Source organism: Dendrobates tinctorius, unplaced genomic scaffold (assembly GCF_039654945.1).
Source record: "Dendrobates tinctorius isolate UK_male_01 unplaced genomic scaffold, ASM3965494v1 ptg000202l, whole genome shotgun sequence".
NCBI classification, from domain to species: Eukaryota; Metazoa; Chordata; class Amphibia; order Anura; family Dendrobatidae; genus Dendrobates; species Dendrobates tinctorius.
Genome location: NW_027361869.1, coordinates 856,098 through 877,620, shown reverse-complemented (window position 1 = coordinate 877,620; position 21,523 = coordinate 856,098). Strand labels below are relative to the sequence as shown.

Here is a 21,523-nt window from a genome sequence, read left to right as displayed (position 1 = left end):
AAACCATCAGCAGGCAGGAAGAACAGTCCTCTTCCTACTTGCTGATGCTTTCCAAATTTTGTTTTTCAAGGTGCATAGAGTGAAAACGGAGGAAAACAAAAAGGAAACCAGTAAATATATAGTACAAAGATGATTAGTTGGTTTCTCCACCCTTTGGGCCTATCTGTTGTGGGCCCAACATGAACTAAAGTGGTATTGTTTGGGGTTAAGCTGGCCGTACATATCAAGTGCACACACATAAATAAAGACCTAAAAAATATGAACATATTTTAATACCGTCTCGTGTGTATTGGTACGCACTAGTAAAATATCAAAGTGGCAAAATCGCTGATTTTTTTTTATTACTTTGCCTCCCCTCAAAAATGTAATAAAAAGAGATCAGAAAGTCATATGGAGCCCAAAACGTTATGGCAAAAAAATATTGAAATTTCAGAATTGTATTATCATTATTTATATTATTTTTCCTCCTCCCAAAAAAAGGAATAAAAGATCAGGAAAGTCATATGGCTCCCAAAATGGTAAAGAAGAAAAATATCAAAATGGCAAAATTGCTGTTTTTTTTATTAGTTTGCCTCCACCTAAAAAAAAAAAAATGGAATAAAAAGGGATATAAAAGTCATATAGAGCCCAAAATGGTTTGGAAAAATATTAAAATGGAAAAATCACTTTTTTGTCACTTCATCTTGCAAAATTAAATGAAAATGTTTTGACCCCCAAATTGTAATGGTAAAATCTACAGCTTGAATCACCAGAAGAAGAACCCACAAGGGCCCTTAAAAACCTAGCGCCGGCGCTGATTGCGGGCATACTAATATCTTGACGTCCCCTTGTTCATAGTGGTCCTGAGCTGGGAGGTCCCTTTATGTAATATAGAGCTTCCAGAAGAGGCCGGTCTCACTCAAATAAGGCTATGTTTGCATAAGAAAGCCTCAATGTTTAAATTTGTGGTACCACGGAACGATGGCGGGATTGATTGGGTTCTGTTTACTGAGGAAGAAGGATTCGGCCATATGCCAGCCGAATGTAATCGGGCACTATATACGGCCAGTAGAAGTCGATGGCAGGGCACAGTACACGTGGGCACCGGTATAGCGTTCCTGACTCTTTCATAATTATTATCATTTAGCGGCCTTCGGCTCAATTTCGAAGCGTGATAACTTGATGGATGAACAATTTGTAGGAAGATTGATCTTGGGAGAGCCTAGGTAGGTCCACCAGGGTTGGACCTCTAGATTATCGCGGGACACTATCACGTCAATGCTGCCATTAAATAACATATTATCGTAGGACGCTATCACGTCGATGCTGCCATTACCTAACATATTATCGTAGGACGCTATCACGTCGATGCTGCCATTACCTAACATATTATCGTAGGACGCTATCACGTCAATGCTGCCATTACCTAACATATTATCGTAGGACACTATCACGTCGATGCTGCCATTACCTAACATATTAACGTAGGACACTATCACGTCGATGCTGCCATTACCTAAATATTATCGTAGGACACTATCACGTCGATGCTGCCATTACCTAACATATTATCGTAGGACACTATCACGTCGATGCTGCCATTACCTAACATATTATCGTAGGACACTATCACGTCGATGCTGCCATTACCTAAATATTATCGTAGGACACTATCACGTCGATGCTGCCATTACCTAAATATTATCGTAGGACACTATCACTTCGATGCTGCCATTACCTAAATATTATCGTAGGACACTATCACGTCGATGCTGCCATTACCTAACATATTATCGTAGGACACTATCACGTCGATGCTGCCATTACCTAACATATTATCGTAGGACACTATCACGTCGATGCTGCCATTACCTAACATATTATCGTAGGACACTATCACGTCGATGCTGCCATTACCTAACAGATTATCGTAGGACAGTATCACGTCGATGCTGCCATTACCTAACATATTATCGTAGGACACTATCACGTCGATGCTGCCATTACCTAACATATTATCGTAGGGCACTATCACGTCGATGCTGCCATTACCTTACATATTATCGTAGGACACTATCACGTCGATGCTGCCATTACCTAACAGATTATCGTAGGACAGTATCACGTCGATGCTGCCATTACCTAACATATTATCGTAGGACACTATCATGTCGATGCTGCCATTACCTAACATATTATCGTAGGGCACTATCACGTCGATGCTGCCATTACCTTACATATTATCGTAGGGCACTATCACGTCGATGCTGCCATTACCTTACATATTATCGTAGGACACTATCACGTCGATGCTGCCATTACCTAACAGATTATCGTAGGACACTATCACGTCGATGCTGCCATTACCTAACAGATTATCGTAGGACAGTATCATGTCGATGCTGCCATTACCTAACAGATTATCGTAGGACACTATCACGTCGATGCTGCCAATTCCTAACATATTATCGTAGGACAGTATCATGTCGATGCTGCCATTACCTAACAGATTATCGTAGGACACTATCACGTCGATGCTGCCATTACCTAACATATTATCGTAGGACACTATCACGTCGATGCTGCCATTACCTAACATATTATTGTAGGACACTATCACGTCGATGCTGCCATTACCTAACAGATTATCGTAGGACAGTATCACGTCGATGCTGCCATTACCTAACAGATTATCGTAGGACAGTATCACGTCGATGCTGCCATTACCTAACATATTATCGTAGGACAGTATCACTTCGATGCTGCCATTACCTAACATATTATCGTAGGACACTATCACGTCGATGCTGCCATTACCTAACATATTATCGTAGGACACTATCACGTCGATGCTGCCATTACCTAACATATTATCGTAGGACACTATCACGTCGATGCTGCCATTACCTAACATATTATCGTAGGACAGTATCACTTCGATGCTGCCATTACCTAACAGATTATCGTAGGACAGTATCATGTCGATGCTGCCATTACCTAACATATTATCGTAGGACACTATCACGTCAATGCTGCCATTACCTAACATATTATCGTAGGACACTATCACGTCGATGCTGCCATTACCTAACATATTATCGTAGGACACTATCACGTCGATGCTGCCATTACCTAACATATTATCGTAGGACACTATCACGTCGATGCTGCCATTACCTAACATATTATCGTAGGACAGTATCACTTCGATGCTGCCATTACCTAACATATTATCGTAGGACACTATCACGTCAATGCTGCCATTACCTAACATATTATCGTAGGACACTATCACGTCGATGCTGCCATTACCTAACATATTATCGTAGGACACTATCACGTCGATGCTGCCATTACCTAACATATTATCGTAGGACACTATCACTTCGATGCTGCCATTACCTAAGGTTACGTTACATTAAAAGGAAATCGGAAAAGGCCCTCAATTCCATTTGTATGTCACAGCCATGTGTAGGAAAATAAAAACCTATGTAATCTTCCTCCATGGCTATGTAACACATGAGGAACACTTAATGACTTTGCATCCTTTTTTTTTCCCTCCTTTCGCATTTTTCCCCTTGAAATCACATATCTGCGGTTCCCTTTCCTCAGCCTTTACCCCTTTTCCCATCTCTCTCCACCTCCCTTTCCTCGTTGCCTGCCCCCATTCTCTCTCCTCCTCCTCTTCCCCCCTCCTTGCTCAACCCAGCATAGGAAAATCAGCCAGGAAAGCGAGAAGAGCAAGCAAGCGGCCTGTCTGTGCTGGTGTGAGGCCCCTCATGTCTGGCCAAAGAGAACTGGAGCTTCAGATCCTTCCTGTTTGCACCCCTAACCACCAGGAGAGGGGACCCCCAACCTGCTGCATAGATTGCGAGTGATCGGGAGCCAGACACCACTGCAAAGGGATTGCCTAAAGAGGGATCCAGAAGAAAGACTGCAATTAACATCTAGCACCCCCCAAAAAGAAGAGGGATCCTCAGGAAATTGCTTCTGTCCTCTGTATCTTTTATGCATGTCATCCTGGGAATACTGGAATATTTTCCTATAAAGATGGATCCCCCCCTAACGTGGATGGAATATAATGTATATTATTTTCTCCCTCCAGGCACACAATACTGAGTGACCTACTCCTAAATATTTCTAAGAGGAAGGAAATGATTGGCGGTAGGGTCTACCTCGACCATCTCTTTTGGGGTGTCTTTCCGACATATTAATGTATGGACTGCATTGCCTTACTCTGGCGTGGTCCGTCTGCATCTGGAGATATCTGCTTTCTTGAATGACTGTATTTAGCTACCAGAAGAGACAGACAGGAGAGGCTACTTTGCATGGAGGCACAAGTGAGTGCTGCCTCAGGCAGGCTGAAAGCTGTCAAAACCCTTCTGTAAGTCTGTAGCTGAAGGTTAGGAGGGGGCGGCAGTGTTATTGGTGGTGTTGGAAGAGGGTGTGAGGTGGAAAGAAAAAAAAAAGTCCCAGGAAAACTATATATCGACAATATGGCTTCCCCGGTGAACCAGCAGCTGCTGCATCATACGGAGGTGAGGTGTGACGGCAGTGGGGACAATACTAGTGTAACTGTAAAAATTAACAGGCAGCACCACCAAGCACCTTCAAGACGTTGCAAATATAGCATATCATCCAGTTGCAGCTCGGGGGAGTCGGGAGTCAAGAAGGGTGGAGGAGTCGGGGGTGTTAGAAGGCAGAAGAAGCTCCCCCAACTTTTTGAAAGGTCAACATCCAACTGGTGGAACCCAAAATTTGATTCCAGTAACCTAGAGGAAGCCTGCGTGGAGAGATGCTTCCCCCAGACGCAGCGCAGGTTTCGCTACGCTCTACTGTACCTCTCTGTCTCTGCGCTCCTGTGGAGCATCTACTTTGGTTTCCATATGAAAGCCAAACTGATTGGCTACCTTGTACCAACCCTGTGCTTCCTTGTGGTGTGCCTAGGCTTTTTCTCCTTCACCTTTACTAAATCCTATACTCGTCACTGCACGGCAGTCTCCTTACTTGTCACATTGCTGGTCTTTGCCTTGACTTTGGCCTCTCAGTTCCAGGTTCTGACTCCTAAAGCTGCCCGCAATGATCTATCCAATGTAACTTCCTTCCTAATTCCCGCTTCGACTTCTTGCTTGTCCCAAGTTGGCAGTTTCTCCATTTGTGTAGAGGTTTTGCTCCTCCACTACTCAGTCATGCACTTGCCCTTGTACCTCAGTGCCTGTCTTGGGGTAGTTTACTCTATACTTTTCGAGACCTTTGGATACCACTTTCGTGATGAAGGGTGTTTTGCTCCTTTGGCTGATAGAATGGCTCACTGGGAACTTTTGAGCAAGGCGCTATTGCATGTGTGTATTCATGCTATCGGAGTCCATCTCTTCATAATGTCTGAGGTCCGATCACGCAGCACTTTCCTAAAGGTTGGCCAGTCCATCATGCATGGCAAAGATCTAGAAGTGGAGAAAGCCCTCAAAGAAAGGATGATTCACTCTGTCATGCCACGGATTATTGCTGATGACCTGATGAAGCAGGGTGATGATGAGAGTGAGAACTCAGTAAAGAGGCATTCGGCGTCAAGCCCTAAAAGTCGCAAAAAGAAATCCTCTATCCAGAAGACCCCAATTGTCTTCAGGCCCTTCAAGATGCAAAGAATAGAACAAGTAAGCATATTATTTGCCGACATTGTAGGATTTACGAAGATGAGCGCCAACAAGTCTGCTCATGCCCTTGTGGGACTTCTCAATGACCTGTTTGGCCGTTTCGATCGGCTCTGCGAGGAGACAAAATGTGAGAAGATCAGCACCTTGGGTGATTGCTACTACTGCGTGGCAGGATGCCCTGAGCCACGGGCAGATCATGCCTACTGCTGTATTGAGATGGGCCTTGGCATGATTGAGGCTATTGAGCAGTTCTGCCAGGAAAAGAAAGAGATGGTCAACATGCGTGTCGGTGTACACACTGGAACGGTGTTATGCGGTATCCTGGGCATGCGGAGGTTTAAATTCGATGTGTGGTCAAATGATGTCAACCTTGCCAATCTTATGGAGCAGCTTGGTGTGGCCGGCAAAGTGCACATTTCTGAGAAAACTGCAAAATATCTGGATGATCGATACTTGATGGAAGACAGTTTGGTGGTGGAACGAGTTGGGCAGATTGTAGCGGCCGATCAGCTGAAAGGTAAGACCTGTCCCATTAATATGCTATTAGGCCTATCTCCTAATTCTTTGCTCAGAAGCAATAATCTTATTTACAACATTTGATTTTAGAACAAAACTGACAACCAATCACTTGACATTAGATTACAAGGAAGTCAAAACTACCACAGTATATAATTGAATTGCCGAGGATTATTTTATTCAGTGGTTTAGATCTTAGACACACTTCTTGTAGCGTGGCGATAAATTCTTCTTTAGAACATTTACAATTTTGAGTGTTACGCTCATAATTTTCTTTGAGGAGGTCACCGAGAATTAGATGCCTATCTGGCACTGCTTTATCCTGTTCATTTGTCTTTATTATATATTATGTACTATCGAGTAATGTCTAATCCCATCCTGATAATCCGCTATCAGGAGATCATACTCTTTAAATGAAAAAGCGCTATGTAATCTTGTCCTGAGAACCTGGAGCCAGGAAATCACTATGTAGTCATTTGGTGTATCCACATATTCAGATTTTCCCGTAATGTCAAAGAGACTTCCTCCCAAAAAGGGAGACCTCTCAGACTCCAAGAGGAGTAGACGAGTCTCCCAGATTACCAGTTGTGGCATTAGGAGTTCAGGGTTGGTGGCATCTGGTCCATGCTTCCATCACTGAACCACTAATGACATCTTAACAGAAAGTCCATTGTGGCTACCACTCATATGTGGCACCTGTGGCCTAGTTTGTACATGAACTAGATCTTATTCCTAGAGTCCCTGGTCTCTTGGCGTGAAAGATCACTACTTTTAATACTATCTCCATCCTCCGTCTCCCACCGAATCCCAGTTATGTCCGAAGTCCCACACAGATGCTGGTCCTTTTTTTTGCCATTGATTAGCACTGATCTAGGGCACCGTGCTTGTACTGATTTAGAGGTTGGCTGTCGTGGTTAAGAGGGCACGATTTTATGGAGAACGTAGGTTGACACTATTATGAGCTATGTTTTTATAGAAATCTGGAGGCCATATAGTGGAAGTCCATATTTGAGCCGCCACCCCTATAGTCCCCCAGCTGCTATTAAACAATCTACTGATTTCCCACGGGGATCCAGTGGGATACAGAGATCCCACACACACAAATATAACCTCTTAGACGCTATGGTCATTGTTCACTATGGCATGTAAGGGGTTTAACGGCTGCGATCAGAGCTAATGCCAATCGCGAATCACGGAAACCTGATTGGGGGTGTATTAAACGATAACAATGCGGAATAAAAAAAAATCCTAAAATGTGATCCACTGGAGTCAGGAGATCCCACTACATGTCCCACATTCACAGATCTGACTGATCTTGCTTGATAATCCAAAATTGGAGGATCACGTTATCCTATACCTAAAACTAATTTGTTCTGACTGTTAATCCTCAGTATGTCGATTACCGGAGATCACTATATATTACATACATTCCTAGAACTTGCTAATCCTGCTTTATAATCCACAGTCGGGGTATTTCTATATATTATGATACTGTTTATAATCCAATTCTTCATAATTATAGTATCAGGTATTTTATAAATGATAACCTACGGTATAGATTACCATGATGGATTCCTGCGGATTTATGATCCGCTGCTAGGTGTTAGTATACATAAAGATTTATCATGTCACAGTAGATGGCTGACGAAGCCATGGCATGTGTGTGGAAAGTGGCACATGTGAACACTTTCTTGGCATTATTGGGTGGTGGGGTCATGAGTTACATCCAGAGTACAGCTGCTTCAGCGGCTCTTTTCCTGCCGCCATCTATCAGACCACAGTGGTTACATCCTTCCACCCAGATGCAAAACTCCACAAAGTATTTTATTTTTTTTTACTATCACTGTTATGGGGGGGTCCTGTGGCTAGCCCTATTATTAGAGTTTTGTGGGTGACAGAGATATAGGGGTAGTGGTGGCTGCCACTATTATGAAGATTCCATGATTGACACTGGTTTTGTCGGTGACACTGTTATGAGGGTTCTATGGATGACACTGTTATGGTTGCCCTGTGACTGGCATTGGTATGAGCGTTTTACAGCTGACACAGTAATGAGGAGCCAATGCCTGATACTGTTATGTGGGTCCTCTGTCTGGCACTGTTATGTGGGTCCTATACCTGACACTGATATGTGGGTCCTATGCCTGACACTGATATGTGGGTCCTATGCCTGATACTGTTATGTGGGTCCTCTGTCTGACACTGTTATGTGGGTCCTATACCTGACACTGATATGTGGGTCCTATGCCTGATACTGTTATGTGGGTCCTCTGTCTGACACTGTTATGTGGGTCCTATACCTGACACTGATATGTGGGTCCTATGCATGACACTGTTATGTGGGTCCTATGCCTGACACTGATATGTGGGTCCTATGCCTGACACTGTTATGTGGGTCCTATGTCTGACACTGATATGTGGGACCTATGCCTGACACTGTAATGTGGGTCCTATGCCTGACACTGTTATGTGGGTCCTCTGTCTGACACTGATATGTGGGTCCTATGCCTGACACTGATATGTGGGTCCCATGCCTGACACTGTTATGTGGGTCCTATGTCTGACACTGATATGTGGGTCCTATGCCTGACACTGATATGTGGGTCCTATGCCTGACACTGTTATGTGGGTCCTATGTCTGACACTGATATGTGGGTCCTATGCCTGACACTGATATGTGGGTCCTATGCCTGACACTGTTATGTGGGTCCCATGCCTGACACTGTTATGTGGGTCCTATGTCTGACACTGATATGTGGGTCCTCTGTCTGACACTGATATGTGGGTCCTATACCTGACACTGATATGTGGGTCCTATGCCTGACACTGATATGTGGGTCCTATGCCTGACACTGATATGTGGGTCCCATGCCTGACACTGTTATGTGGGTCCTATGTCTGACACTGATATGTGGGTCCTATGCCTGACACTGTTATGTGGGTCCTATGCCTGACACTGATATGTGGGTCCCATGCCTGACACTGTTATGTGGGTCCTATGTCTGACACTGATATGTGGGTCCTATGCCTGACACTGATATGTGGGTCCCATGCCTGACACTGTTATGTGGGTCCTATACCTGACACTGATATGTGGGTCCTATGCCTGACACTGATATGTGGGTCCCATGCCTGACACTGTTATGTGGGTCCTATGTCTGACACTGATATGTGGGTCCTATGCCTGACACTGATATGTGGGTCCCATGCCTGACACTGTTATGTGGGTCCTATGCCTGACACTGATATGTGGGTCCTATGCCTGACACTGATATGTGGGTCCCATGCCTGACACTGTTATGTGGGTCCTATGTCTGACACTGATATGTGGGTCCTATGCCTGACACTGATATGTGGGTCCTATGCCTGACACTGTTATGTGGGTCCCATGCCTGACACTGTTATGTGGGTCCTATGTCTGACACTGATATGTGGGTCCTCTGTCTGGCACTGTTATGAGGGTCCTATGCCTGACACTGATATGTGGGTCCTATGCCTGACACTGTTATGAGGGTCCTATGCCTGTCACTGTTATGTGGGTCCTATACCTGACACTGTTTTGTGGGTCCTATGCCTGACACTGTTATGTGGGTCCTCTGTCTGGCACTGTTTTGTGGGTCCTATGCCTGACACTGTTATGTGGGTCCTCTGTCTGGCACTGTTTTGTGGGTCCTATGCCTGACACTGTTATGTGGGTCCTCTGTCTGGCACTGTTTTGTGGGTCCTATGCCTGACACTGTTATGTGGGTCCTCTGTCTGGCACTGTTATGAGGGTCCTATGCCTGACACTGATATGTGGGTCCTATGCCTGACACTGTTATGAGGGTCCTATGCCTGTCACTGTTATGTGGGTCCTATACCTGACACTGTTTTGTGGGTCCTATGCCTGACACTGTTATGTGGGTCCTCTGTCTGGCACTGTTTTGTGGGTCCTATGCCTGACACTGTTATGTGGGTCCTCTGTCTGGCACTGTTATGTGGGTCCTATGCCTGACACTGTTATGTGGGTCCTCTGTCTGGCACTGTTTTGTGGGTCCTATGCCTGACACTGTTATGTGGGTCCTCTGTCTGGCACTGTTATGTGGGTCCTCTGTCTGGCACTGTTATGTGGGTCCTATGCCTGACACTGTTATGTGGGTCCCATGCCTGACACTGTTATGTGGGTCCCATGCCTGACACTGTTATGTGGGTCCCATGCCTGACACTGTTATGTGGGTCCTATGCCTGACACTGTTATGTGGGTCCTATGTCTGACACTGATATGTGGGTCCTATGCCTGACACTGTTATGTGGGTCCCATGCCTGACACTGTTATGTGGGTCCCATGCCTGACACTGTTATGTGGGTCCTATGCCTGACACTGATATGTGGGTCCTATACCTGACACTGTTATGTGGGTCCTATGCCTGACACTGATATGTGGGTCCTATGCCTGTCACTGTTATGTGGGTCCTATACCTGACACTGTTATGTGGGTCCTATACCTGACACTGTTTTGTGGGTCCTATGCCTGACACTGTTATGTGGGTCCTATGCCTGACACTGTTATGTGGGTCCTATGCCTGACACTGATATGTGGGTCCCATGCCTGACACTGTTATGTGGGTCCTATGCCTGACACTGTTATGTGGGTCCTATGCCTGACACTGATATGTGGGTCCCATGCCTGACACTGTTATGTGGGTCCTCTGTCTGGCACTGTTATGTGGGTCCTATGCCTGACACTGATATGTGGGTCCTATGCCTGACACTGTTATGTGGGTCCTATGTCTGACACTGTTATGTGGGTCCTATGCCTGACACTGTTATGTGGGTCCCATGTCTGACACTGTTATGTGGGTCCCATGCCTGACACTGTTATGTGGGTCCTATGCCTGACACTGTTATGTGGGTCCTATGCCTGACACTGTTATGTGGGTCCTATGCCTGACACTGTTATGTGGGTCCTATGCCTGACACTGTTATGTGGGTCCTATGCCTGACACTGATATGTGGGTCCCATGCCTGACACTGTTATGTGGGTCCCATGCCTGACACTGTTATGTGGGTCCTATGCCTGACACTGTTATGTGGGTCCTATGCCTGACACTGTTATGTGGGTCCTATGCCTGACACTGATATGTGGGTCCTATGCCTGACACTGTTATGTGGGTCCTATGCCTGACACTGATATGTGGGTCCCATGCCTGACACTGTTATGTGGGTCCCATGCCTGACACTGTTATGTGGGTCCTATGCCTGACACTGTTATGTGGGTCCTATGCCTGACACTGTTATGTGGGTCCTATGCCTGACACTGATATGTGGGTCCCATGCCTGACACTGTTATGTGGGTCCTCTGTCTGGCACTGTTATGTGGGTCCTATGCCTGACACTGTTATGTGGGTCCCATGCCTGACACTGTTATGTGGGTCCCATGCCTGACACTGTTATGTGGGTCCCATGCCTGACACTGTTATGTGGGTCCTATGCCTGACACTGTTATGTGGGTCCTATGCCTGACACTGTTATGTGGGTCCTATGCCTGACACTGATATGTGGGTCCCATGCCTGACACTGTTATGTGGGTCCTATGCCTGACACTGATATGTGGGTCCCATGCCTGACACTGTTATGTGGGTCCCATGCCTGACACTGTTATGTGGGTCCTATGCCTGACACTGTTATGTGGGTCCTATGCCTGACACTGATATGTGGGTCCTATGCCTGACACTGTTATGTGGGTCCTCTGTCTGGCACTGTTATGTGGGTCCCATGCCTGACACTGATATGTGGGTCCTATGCCTGACACTGTTATGTGGGTCCTATGCCTGTCACTGTTATGTGGGTCCTATACCTGACACTGTTTTGTGGGTCCTATACCTGACACTGTTTTGTGGGTCCTATGCCTGACACTGTTATGTGGGTCCTATGCCTGACACTGTTATGTGGGTCCTATGCCTGACACTGATATGTGGGTCCTATGCCTGACACTGTTATGTGGGTCCTCTGTCTGGCACTGTTATGTGGGTCCTATGCCTGACACTGTTATGTGGGTCCTATGCCTGACACTGATATGTGGGTCCCATGCCTGACACTGTTATGTGGGTCCCATGCCTGACACTGTTATGTGGGTCCTCTGTCTGGCACTGTTATGTGGGTCCTATGCCTGACACTGATATGTGGGTCCTATGCCTGACACTGTTATGTGGGTCCTATGCCTGATACTGTTATGTGGGTCCTATGCCTGACACTGTTATGTGGGTCCTATGCCTGATACTGTTATGTGGGTCCTATGCCTGACACTGATATGTGGGTCCTATGCCTGACACTGATATGTGGGTCCTCTGTCTGGCACTGTTATGTGGGTCCTATGCATGACACTGTTATGTGGGTCCTATGCCTGATACTGTTATGTGGGTCCTATGCCTGACACTGATATGTGGGTCCTCTGTCTGGCACTGTTATGAGGGTCCTATGCCTGACACTGATATGTTGGTCCTCTGTCTGGCACTGTTATGAGGGTCCTATGCCTGACACTGTTATGTGGGTCCTATGCCTGACACTGATATGTGGGTCCTCTGTCTGGCACTGTTATGAGGGTCCTATGCCTGACACTGTTATGTGGGTCCTATGCCTGATACTGTTATGTGGGTCCTATGCCTGACACTGTTATGTGGGTCCTCTGTCTGGCACTGTTATGAGGGTCCTATGCCTGACACTGTTATGTGGGTCCTATGCCTGATACTGTTATGTGGGTCCTATGCCTGACCCTGTTATGTGGGTCCTATGCCTGACACTGTTATGTGGGTACTATGCCTGACCCTGTTATGTGGGTACTATGCCTGACACTGCTATGAGAGTTCTCTGGCTGATACTGTTATCAAGGTTCTATAGCTGGCACATTTATGTAGGTCCTGTGCCTTGCACTGTTATGAGGGTTCTGTGGCCGACACTTTTACCAGGACCCTGTGGCTGGCACTATTATCAAGGTCCTGTGGCTGGCACTGTTATCAGGGCCCTGTGGCTGGCACTATTATCAAGGTCCTGTGGCTGGCACTGTTATCAGGGTCCTGTGGCTGGCACTGTTATCAGGGTCCTGTGACTGGCACTGTTATCAGGGTCCCGTGACTGGCACTGTTATGATGGCCATGTGGCTGGCATTGTTATCAAGGCCCTGTGGCTGGCACTGTTATCAGGGCCCTGTGGCTGGCAGTGTTATCAGGGCCCTGTGGCTGGCAGTGTTATCAGGGTCCTGTGGCTGGCACTGTTATCAGGGTCCTGTGGCTGGCACTGTTATCAGGGTCCTTTGGCTGGCACTGTTATCAGGGTCCTGTGGCTGGCACTGTTATCAGGGTCCTGTGGCTGGCACTGTTTTCAGGGTCCTTTGGCTGGCACTGTTATCAGGGTCCTGTGGCTGGCACTGTTATCAGGGTCCTGTGGCTGGCACTGTTATCAGGCACTGTTGTGATGGCCATGTGGCTGGCATTGTTATCAGGGCCCTGTGGTTGACACTGTTATGAGGGTCCTCTGGCTGGCACTGTTATGATGGCCTTGTAGCTGGCACTGTTATGAGGGTCCTATGACTGGCCCTGTTATTAGGGTCCTCTGGCTGGCACTGTTTTGATGGCCTTGTAGCTGGCACTGTTATTAGGGTCCTGTGGCTGGCACTGTTATCAGGGTCCCGTGGCTGGCACTGTTATCAGGGTCCTGTGGCTGGCACTGTTATCAGGGTCCTGTGGCTGGCACTGTTATCAGGGTCCTATGCCTGGCCCTGTTATTAGGGTCCTGTGGCTGGCACTGTTATGATGGCCCTGTAGCTGGCACTGTTATCAGGGTCCCGTGGCTGGCACTGTTATCAGGGTCCTGTGGCTGGCACTGTTATCAGGGTCCTATGCCTGGCCCTGTTATTAGGGTCCTGTGGCTGGCACTGTTATGATGGCCCTGTAGCTGGCACTGTTATCAGGGTCCCGTGGCTGGCACTGTTATCAGGGTCCCGTGGCTGGCACTGTTATCAGGGTCCTGTGGCTGGCACTGTTATCAGGGTCCTATGCCTGGCCCTGTTATTAGGGTCCTGTGGCTGGCACTGTTATGATGGCCCTGTAGCTGGCACTGTTATCAGGGTCCCTTGGCTGGCACTGTTATCAGGGTCCCGTGGCTGGCACTGTTATCAGGGTCCCGTGGCTGGCACTGTTATCAGGGTCCCGTGGCTGGCACTGTTATTAGGGTCCTCTGGCTGGTACTATTATCAGGGTCCTATGACTGGCCCAGTTATTAGGGTCCTCTGGCTGGCACTGTTATGAGGGTGCTATGACGGGCCCTGTTGTTGGTGTCCTGTAGCCGACACTGTTATCAGGGCCATGTGGCTGGCACTCTTAGGCCTGTTTCACACTTCCGTTTTTTCAAATCCGTCAAAATCCGTTGTTTTCCGTAAAAAAACGGATCCGCCATTTTTTGCAGGATCGGTTTTTTTGTCCCATAGACTTCCATTACGGTTACCGCGGATCCGTCAAAAAAACGGATCCGTTTTTAAAAAAACGGATCCGTTTGCATCAGTTTCCGTCAAAAAAACGGAAACGGATCCGTTTGGCGGACACAAAAACGGAAGTGTGAAACAGGCCTTACGAGAGTCCCGTGGCTGATCCCGTTACCGGGGTCCGGCCACACTATGCCCATATAATACCACAATATATGATCCTTTTAGGAGCAGCGCGCACAAGATCTAGACCATGACTGTAAATGTTATGGCGAAATGATGATGAAACTAAAAGGGTTAAAAGTCCCACATTACAGACCATTTACGTCCCGCCATCCCACTGCTCTACATTCTTACCGCCTGCGATCTCAGACTGTCGGATCCACTCACTTGTGGTTGTACCACAAGCATTATATTTTCAACGTTCTAATGGTTTTCATTTTGTTACGCTGCTTAAAATCCTATAAGTAATTAGAAAATGGTGTTCCGAGGGTTTGTATTGCAACGAACGCTGTTTGGGGGTGTTATTTGGTGCACTAGATGGAAGTTTTAGAAGGACTGTGGTAAAGATTGTAGGAAGAGTGGTCGCTACTTCGTGATATTTTATGTGGCAGATTTGAAGAGATTTCTCAGGCTAGAAAATCAGTCATACATAATAAGCGGTTGCCATGTAGATTTATTGCTGCTTATCTTTGGGGGAATAAAGGACTGGAAATATGAAAATCCAACAAGTTCAATTTCTGTGTTTTGTATATAGACAGTAGATGGCACTAGAGAGACCTTCTGAAGGAGAGCTAATTTGCATAATTTTTGTCCCATGGAGCACTGCCTGCTGGGTCTCTTCAATGAGAATGAGCACCCCTCCAAGGGTAATATATGTAATAAAATATATATACACTGCTCACAAAAATAAAGGGAACACTTAAACAACACAATGTAACTCCATCTCAATCATAGTTCTGTGAAATCCACCTGTCCAGTTATGAAGCAACACTGATTGTGAATCAATTTCTTCTGCTGTTGTGCAAATGGAACAGACAACAGGCAATCAGCAAGACAACCCCTATAAAGGATTGGTTCTGCAGGGGGTGACCTCAGACCATTTCTCCGTTCTCATCCTTTTTGACTGTTTTGGTCATTTTTGCATTTTGTCATTGCTCTCACACCTAGAGATACAGCACCATGAGGCGGTGTCTACAACCCACGGAACTTGCTCAGGTAGTGCAGCTCATCCAGGATGGTACATCAATGTGAGCTGTCGGAAGAAGAGTAGCTGTGTCTGTTAGCACAGTGTGCAGAACATGGAGCAGATACCAGGAGACAGGCCAGTACACCAGGAGATGAGGAGGGGCTGGAAGGAGGGTAACAACCCAGCAGCAGGACCACTACCTCCTTCTTTGTGCAAGTAGGAACAGGAGGAGCAGTGCCAGAGCCCTGCAAAATGACCTCCAGCTGGCCAATAACATCCATGTGTCTGCTCAAACTGTCAGAAACAGACTCCATGAGGGTGGTATGAGGGCCCGACGCCCACACGTGCTTACAGCCCAACATCATGCATGGAGATTGGCATTTGCCAGAGATCATCAAGATTGGCAGATTCGACACTGGTGCCCTGTGCTCTTCACATATGAGAGCAGGTTCACACTGAGCACATGTGACAGACATGAGTTTGGATACACCATGAAGAACGTTCTGCTGCCTGTAACATCCTCCAGCATGACCGGTTTGGCAGTGGGTCAGTAATGGTGTGGGGAGGCATTTCTTTGTAGGGCAGCACAGCCCTCCATGTGCTAGCCAGAGGTACCCTGACTGCCATTATGTACTGGGATGAGATCCTCCGACCCATTGTAAGACCATATGTGCAGTGGACCCTGGTTTCCTTGTGATGCAGGACAATGATAGGCCTCATGTGGCTGGAATGTGTCAGCAGTTCCTGCATGATGAAAGCATTAATGCTATGGTCAGGCCTGCCCATTCCCCCGACCTGAATCCAATCAAGCACATCTGGGACATCATGTATCCTTCCATCCACCAACGCCACGTTGCACCACAGACTGTCCAGGAGTTGACTCATGCTTTAATCCAGGTCTGGGAGGAGATCTCTCAGGAGAACATCCGTCACCTCATCAGGAGCATGCCCAGGTGTCGTAGGAAGGTCATACAGGCACGTGGAGGCCGCACACAATACTGAGCATCATTTCCTTGTCTTGAAACATTTCCACTGAAGTTGGATCAGCCTGTAATTTGATTTTCCACTTCAATTTTGAGTATTGTTCCAAACCCAGACCTCCATGGGATATTGTGATTTACATTGATCATTTTTATGTTTTATTTTGCATTCCACTATGCAATGAATAAAGAATTATAACTGGAATATTCCATTCAGTGATATCTAGGATGTGGGATTTTAGTGTTCTCTTTATTTATTTTTTTTAAACAGTGTATATATGTAAAATATATATGTAACAAAAATTATATATATATATACTGAACAGCATATACAGTATATATAAATGGAAAAAATAAAAATTACATATAATTTTTTATATGTGCACACTTTTTTTAATGAATATTTTCTGAAATATGTTTTATTTTTATCACAGATATATGTAAAAAGAAAAAAATATATATATATATAACAATAAATATATATGTACAAAGAAAAAATATACACTGTATGTATATACATATGTAAAATTAAAAAATATATGTAAGTATATATGTAAAAAATACATAAATGAATGCTTATATATGTAAAAACATATATATGTAAAAAGAAAATATATATATATATGTGTGCAGAAATAAATATATGTGCAAACATATATAAAAATATATATGTAAATAAAATATATTTATATATCATTTTTGTCACATATATACAGCCCTCTGAGGAATACTGGTTCTCATTAAAGAGATCCAGCAGGCAGTGCTTAGTGGGAAAAATTATGCAAATTAGCTCTTCTTCAGCAGATCCCTCTAGCGCCACCTACTGTCCACCTCCAGATGGACAATATTTTATATATATATATGTAAATGTGTCCATGGTATATAAAGAAACTTGAAGTTCCTTCCTGGTGTCCAGATTCCTCGTGTAGAATGTGATCAGAATAGTTTGGGATTTTCTGCAGTTGATTACATCTCGCAGGAGGAATTTTATTTATTTTATTTACGCAAATTTTGCAACTTTATCATTTCATTTGCCACCATCTTTATGTGACCTCCGTCTCGTTTGGTTCAACTTTTCACCTCGTCCCTGTTTTTTTAAATTTTTTTCACTTTGAGATATATATATATATATATATATATATATATATAAATTTTTAAGTGTTATCAAAGCAAGGAAATGATTTACATAATTGCTCGTCCTCGTTTTGAAAACACATTGCAGGCAGCGGCATCATGAACAAATAAGGGTATTCCAAGTCCTTCTGTTTACACAACACGTGACACTTAAAAATCCACCTCCGGTAATGTCTGAAGAGAAGCAGCGCGCTCGCAACGCCGGACCGACCTCCGGACGAGGATGTATCACCATTTGTGCACCTTTTCATAAAATCCTGCTTTGTGCGGTCCCTCTGTTGTTCCTCCTGGAAATATGTGAACTTATTGATAACTTGGTGTCACCGGTCTGTTTGCAAATATAGTGTGTCTGACACGGGCAGCCCTGATTACACAAGTCAGGGGTCAGCAACCTGCGCCACTCCGGCTGTTGTAAAACTACAACTCTAAAAAACGCCCAAAAACGCTGCGGATCGCCATCAAATTCCGCAACGTGTGCATATAGCCTACAGGTTGCTGGGAGTTGTAGTTTCACAATAGAAGCTGTTGGAGGTTGCTAACCCCCTCCACTGCATTTATTCTTCATGTCAATTAATCAGGAAAATTAAAGTTTAGTGCAAAAGCGATCATAAAAAACAAAGATGAGTGGCACCTATATGATAAGCGGCGCCCTACAGTATGTTGTTGCATAGCGTTGCGTCTCTCCTCGCAGAGCACTCACAATAGATCGGTAAATGTTTTCGCATTGGGGTAAAACAATACTGTCAGTTTTTGTTTACTCGGAGCCGCTCTTGCCCAATCTTGTGACTATGAATACATGTTTTCCTCTCCCCGGGCCAAACATGTCCGTTATCTGAACCTGTCTCAGGTGCCATCACGTGACCTTCACCTTTGATGAACCTGTAGGCCTTTTATTTATCTCTCCAGATACAATAAGTCTTTGTGATCCTTTCCGAGGTTCCTAAATGGACGGATGGGTGACTCTTGTTCCTTTTTTTTTGCCTGTATAAGACTTTATTTGTGTTGTGGTTTGGTGGATCGGACCTGATCTCTGTTATTGCTGTACACACAAGCAGGGTCAGCAAGAAGGCTCCACGGGTTGTTCTATCCTCTCCGCTGCAATGCTCTGCAGAACCTCTGTGCAATGCTCCGTAGTATCTCTCTGCTGTAATGCTCTGCAGCACCTCTGCTGTAATGATCTGCAGCCCCCCTGTGCTGTAATGATCTGCAGCCCCCCTGTCAGGGCCGGACTGGGACTAAAATTCAGCCCTGGCATTTGAAGTTACACAGGCCCACTAGTCACATGGTGACTATATAATATCTTTGTACACTTGTAGGTTACAAGAAGTGAGAGGAGATTAACATATAACATGTAGTCACAGCTGTGCCCAGTATTTCAGCTCAGTCCTATTTATTGCTTTTAGGTACAGTACTCCTCCCAAATCTCTGTCCCCTTTTGTACGCACGGTAACAGAATTCCTGGCAGAACTGCTCTCTATTGGGCAACCAGACCCCCTGGTCATAGCCGCCCCTATCATACCTCCCAACTTTTGAAGAAGGGAAAGATGGACAAAGACTGCGGCGCGCATAGCGCGCCGCTGCAAATTTTGCCCACGCCCAGCCACACCCATTTCACAACTAGTCACACCCATGTACACACCTAATCGCACCCATTTAGCACTGCTGATCACACTGACTGGTACTGAGGGCACAGTGGCTGGCATTATGGGCACACTGACTGGCACTAAGGAAGAGAGAAAACAGAGAGAGAGAGAAAAAAGAAAACCGAGAGAGAAAGAAAGGGGAAAGAAAGAAAGAACAGTGAGAGATAGAGAAAGAACAGAGAGAGACAGAGAAAGAACAGAGAGAGAAAGAAAGAGGGGAAAGAAAGAAAGAACAGTAAGAGACAAAGAAAGAACAGAGAGAGAAAGAAAGAGGGGAAAGAAAGAAAGAACAGTAAGAGACAAAGAAAGAACAGTGAGAGACAGAGAAAGAACAGAGAGAGAAAGAAAGAGGGGAAAGAAAGAAAGAACAGAGAGAGACAGAGAAAGAACAGAGAGAGAAAGAAAGAAGTAAAGAAAAGAAAGAAAGAACAGAGAGAAAGGGAGGAAAGAAAAAGAAAGAAAGAGGGGAAGAAAGAACAGAGAGAAAAAAGAAAGATTAGAGAGAGAAAGAAAGAACAGAGAGAGAAAGAAAGAACAGAGAGAGAAAGAAAATGAGGGAAAGACAGAACAGAGAATGAAAGAACAGAGAAAGAAAGAAAAAGAGAGAAAGAAATAAAGAAAGATTCTACAAAGATACTATAGCAGCCCGGCTCCCATTGTAGTGCCCACCTGAGCCTCCCGGTGCAGGACGTATCATGATCCGCTCACATGGCCGGCATCCCTGATTCCAAGGCGATCCTGCTGTCTGCGCTGTCGGAGGAGGACACGGTGATGGATCTGAAGCATTCCTGGTTCCGTCACAATCTCTTCAAGAAATTCTCATTTCCGGTCAGCTTCCAGCACATCACTTCAGGTGGAACGTCATGTGTGTGTTTTAAAATGCTCCTCGGGGCTCCGCCGTGTACTCCTGTGTCCGTGGGAAAAGCCCGCTTTGTATGCTTTGTACACACTTGGCTCCTCTCCGTACATCCCGTACACATATGGCTCCACTCCATACACACGGCTCCACTCCGTCCACCTCGTACACGCGTGGCTCCACTCCGTCCACCTCGTACACGCGTGGCTCCTCTCCGTACACCTCGTACACGCGTGGCTCCTCTCCGTACACCTCGTACACGCGCGGCTCCGCTCCGTACACCTCGTACACGCGCGGCTCCGCTCCGTACACCTCGTACACGCGCGGCTCCGCTCCGTACACCTCGTACACGCGCGGCTCCTCTCCGTACACCTCGTACACACGGCTCCTCTCCGTACACCTCGTACACACGGCTCCTCTCCGTACACCTCATACACACGGCTCCTCTCCGTACACCTCGTACACACACACGGCTCCGCTCCGTACATCTCGTACACACGGCTCCTCTCCGTACACCTCGTACACACGGCTCCTCTCCGTACACCTCGTACACGCGCGGCTCCTCTCCGTACACCTCGTACACGCGCGGCTCCTCTCCGTACACCTCGTACACGCGCGGCTCCTCTCCGTACACCTCGTACACGCGCGGCTCCTCTCCGTACACCTCGTACATGCGCGGCTCCTCTTCGTACACCCGCGGCTCCTCTCCGTACACCTCGTACATGCGCGGCTCCGCTCCGTACACCTCGTACACACGGCTCCTCTCCGTACACCTCGTACACACGGCTCCTCTCCGTACACCTTGTACACGTGTGGCTCCTCTCCGTACACCTCGTACACGTGCGGCTCCTCTCCGTACACCTCGTACACACACGGCTCCGCTCCGTACACCTCGTACACACACGGCTCCGCTCCGTACATGCGTGGCTCCGCTCCGTACACCTCATACACACGGCTCCGCTCCGTACACCTCATACACACGGCTCCGCTCCGTACACCTCATACACACGGCTCCACCTCGTACACACACACGGCTCCGCTCCGTACATCTCGTACACACGGCTCCTCTCCGTACACCTCGTACACGCGCGGCTCCTCTCTGTACACCTCGTACACA

The 21,523-nt window shown here is 46.4% G+C and overlaps 1 protein-coding gene across 1 annotated transcript in view; it reads left to right on the top strand.

The window, feature by feature from the left end:
* Window positions 1-3,698: 3,698 nt before the first annotated feature.
* ADCY9 (adenylate cyclase 9) overlaps window positions 3,699-21,523 on the top strand; it is a 97,123-nt gene continuing 79,298 nt past the window's right edge. The window contains exon 1 of the mRNA XM_073553528.1: window positions 3,699-6,150. Coding sequence (XP_073409629.1) covers window positions 4,476-6,150 — 1,675 coding nt within the window. The 5' untranslated portion in view covers window positions 3,699-4,475. The remainder of the gene's footprint in view (window positions 6,151-21,523) is intronic.